Source organism: Plasmopara halstedii, assembly GCF_900000015.1.
Source record: "Plasmopara halstedii genome assembly, contig: Scaffold_2695, whole genome shotgun sequence".
In the NCBI taxonomy this organism is placed as follows: domain Eukaryota; phylum Oomycota; class Peronosporomycetes; order Peronosporales; family Peronosporaceae; genus Plasmopara; species Plasmopara halstedii.
The window spans coordinates 68,104-69,332 of NW_020189601.1; the positions used below are offsets into that span (position 1 = coordinate 68,104).

The following is a 1,229-nucleotide window of genomic DNA, read 5'->3' on the forward strand; positions in this document are numbered from 1 at the left end:
AGTTGCTCCCTGTGGCACTCTAAGTGGCGTATAGACTCCATCGTGAGTCATAAAAATGAAGAACTCTTGACACTCAGGGGCCACTCCATCTGCCAGAAAGCCTTGAGCATATCAAACTTGGCGAAATACTTTGCACCGGCTACGAATTGAAGAACAGTAGAGAGATGCGGCATCGTCCACGCTATCGGAACAGTGAGCTTGTTGACTCCATTATAGTTGTTCGTAATGCGAAACTGACCCTTGTTGTCATGCTTTTGGACAAGAACTGCGTCTGATGCTCAATGACTGTGGTTGTTTCGTTTCACGAACCCGTACTTCAGCAACAATTCCACATGCTCCTCGAGGAACGCCATTTGAGCTGGTAAATAGCGATGTGGTTTGCATCGTATCGACTGAGCGCCTTCCACTAGCGTCACTCGTTGTGGTTACACAAGTGCTGGTTCGTCTGGACCAACTTTAGTTCTCCATAGCCGCTTGCATGAATTGTGGATATCGAGGAGTTTCGCGTTGAAATCGCGTTGAGTCTCGTCACTGGTCTGAACCGTAATTTCGTCACACATCCACTTGAGTTCCACATTCACTTTTTCATCAATTAGATCACCAACTTTTGGTTCGTTTGGCAGGTCATCACGATTCAATTCAATGCTTGTGTTGGCCAAATGTTTTAAAGCTGACTTGACATTGATTCCCAATGCCTCCAGAACATCTCTGCCCAGCATGAACTGGTCATCACCTTCTTCCAACACATAGCACTTGACATTATGGACATTGACTGGCCCAGCCGCTGTACGGATCTGTAGGTCCAGGAACACCATCGACGTGCGCGTCAATCGCTTCTGTCCCGCTGCTTAGACCACCGGCGGGTTCGTAATTGGCAAGGTCTTCACGACCTTGCACCGCTCTTGAATTATTTTGACGAAATTGACTGGTACAATGCTATTATCCGCTCCAGCATTAAGACACATGGAGACTCCACTGATCAGCACTGAATACTCATCCGACGCATCATCTTCTTTGACAATAGATCCATCAAAGGACCCTCTTCCATGACATCATAATTCAGCGCCAATCGCTTTACTTACCAGCTTCTCTTCTCCCATTCCGTCTTCAACAGTGCTTCGCGTTCTTCAGGTGTCGCCACTGGACAATCTCAAACCCAATGACTTCCTTTACAGTGTAGGCAACCGTGGCGAGGTCCGGATCCACTTCCACTCACGTTTCCCCTACGA

The 1,229-nt window shown here is 47.7% G+C and overlaps 1 protein-coding gene across 1 annotated transcript; it reads right to left on the bottom strand.

Moving 5' to 3' along the window:
• Window positions 1-425: 425 nt before the first annotated feature.
• Window positions 426-815, bottom strand: PHALS_04869 (uncharacterized protein; the record flags this gene model as incomplete). Its single annotated transcript, XM_024718724.1, has 1 exon — window positions 426-815. One exon carries the CDS (start codon window positions 813-815, stop codon window positions 426-428), a length of 390 nt encoding a protein of 129 aa, XP_024584094.1.
• Window positions 816-1,229: the final 414 nt, after the last annotated feature.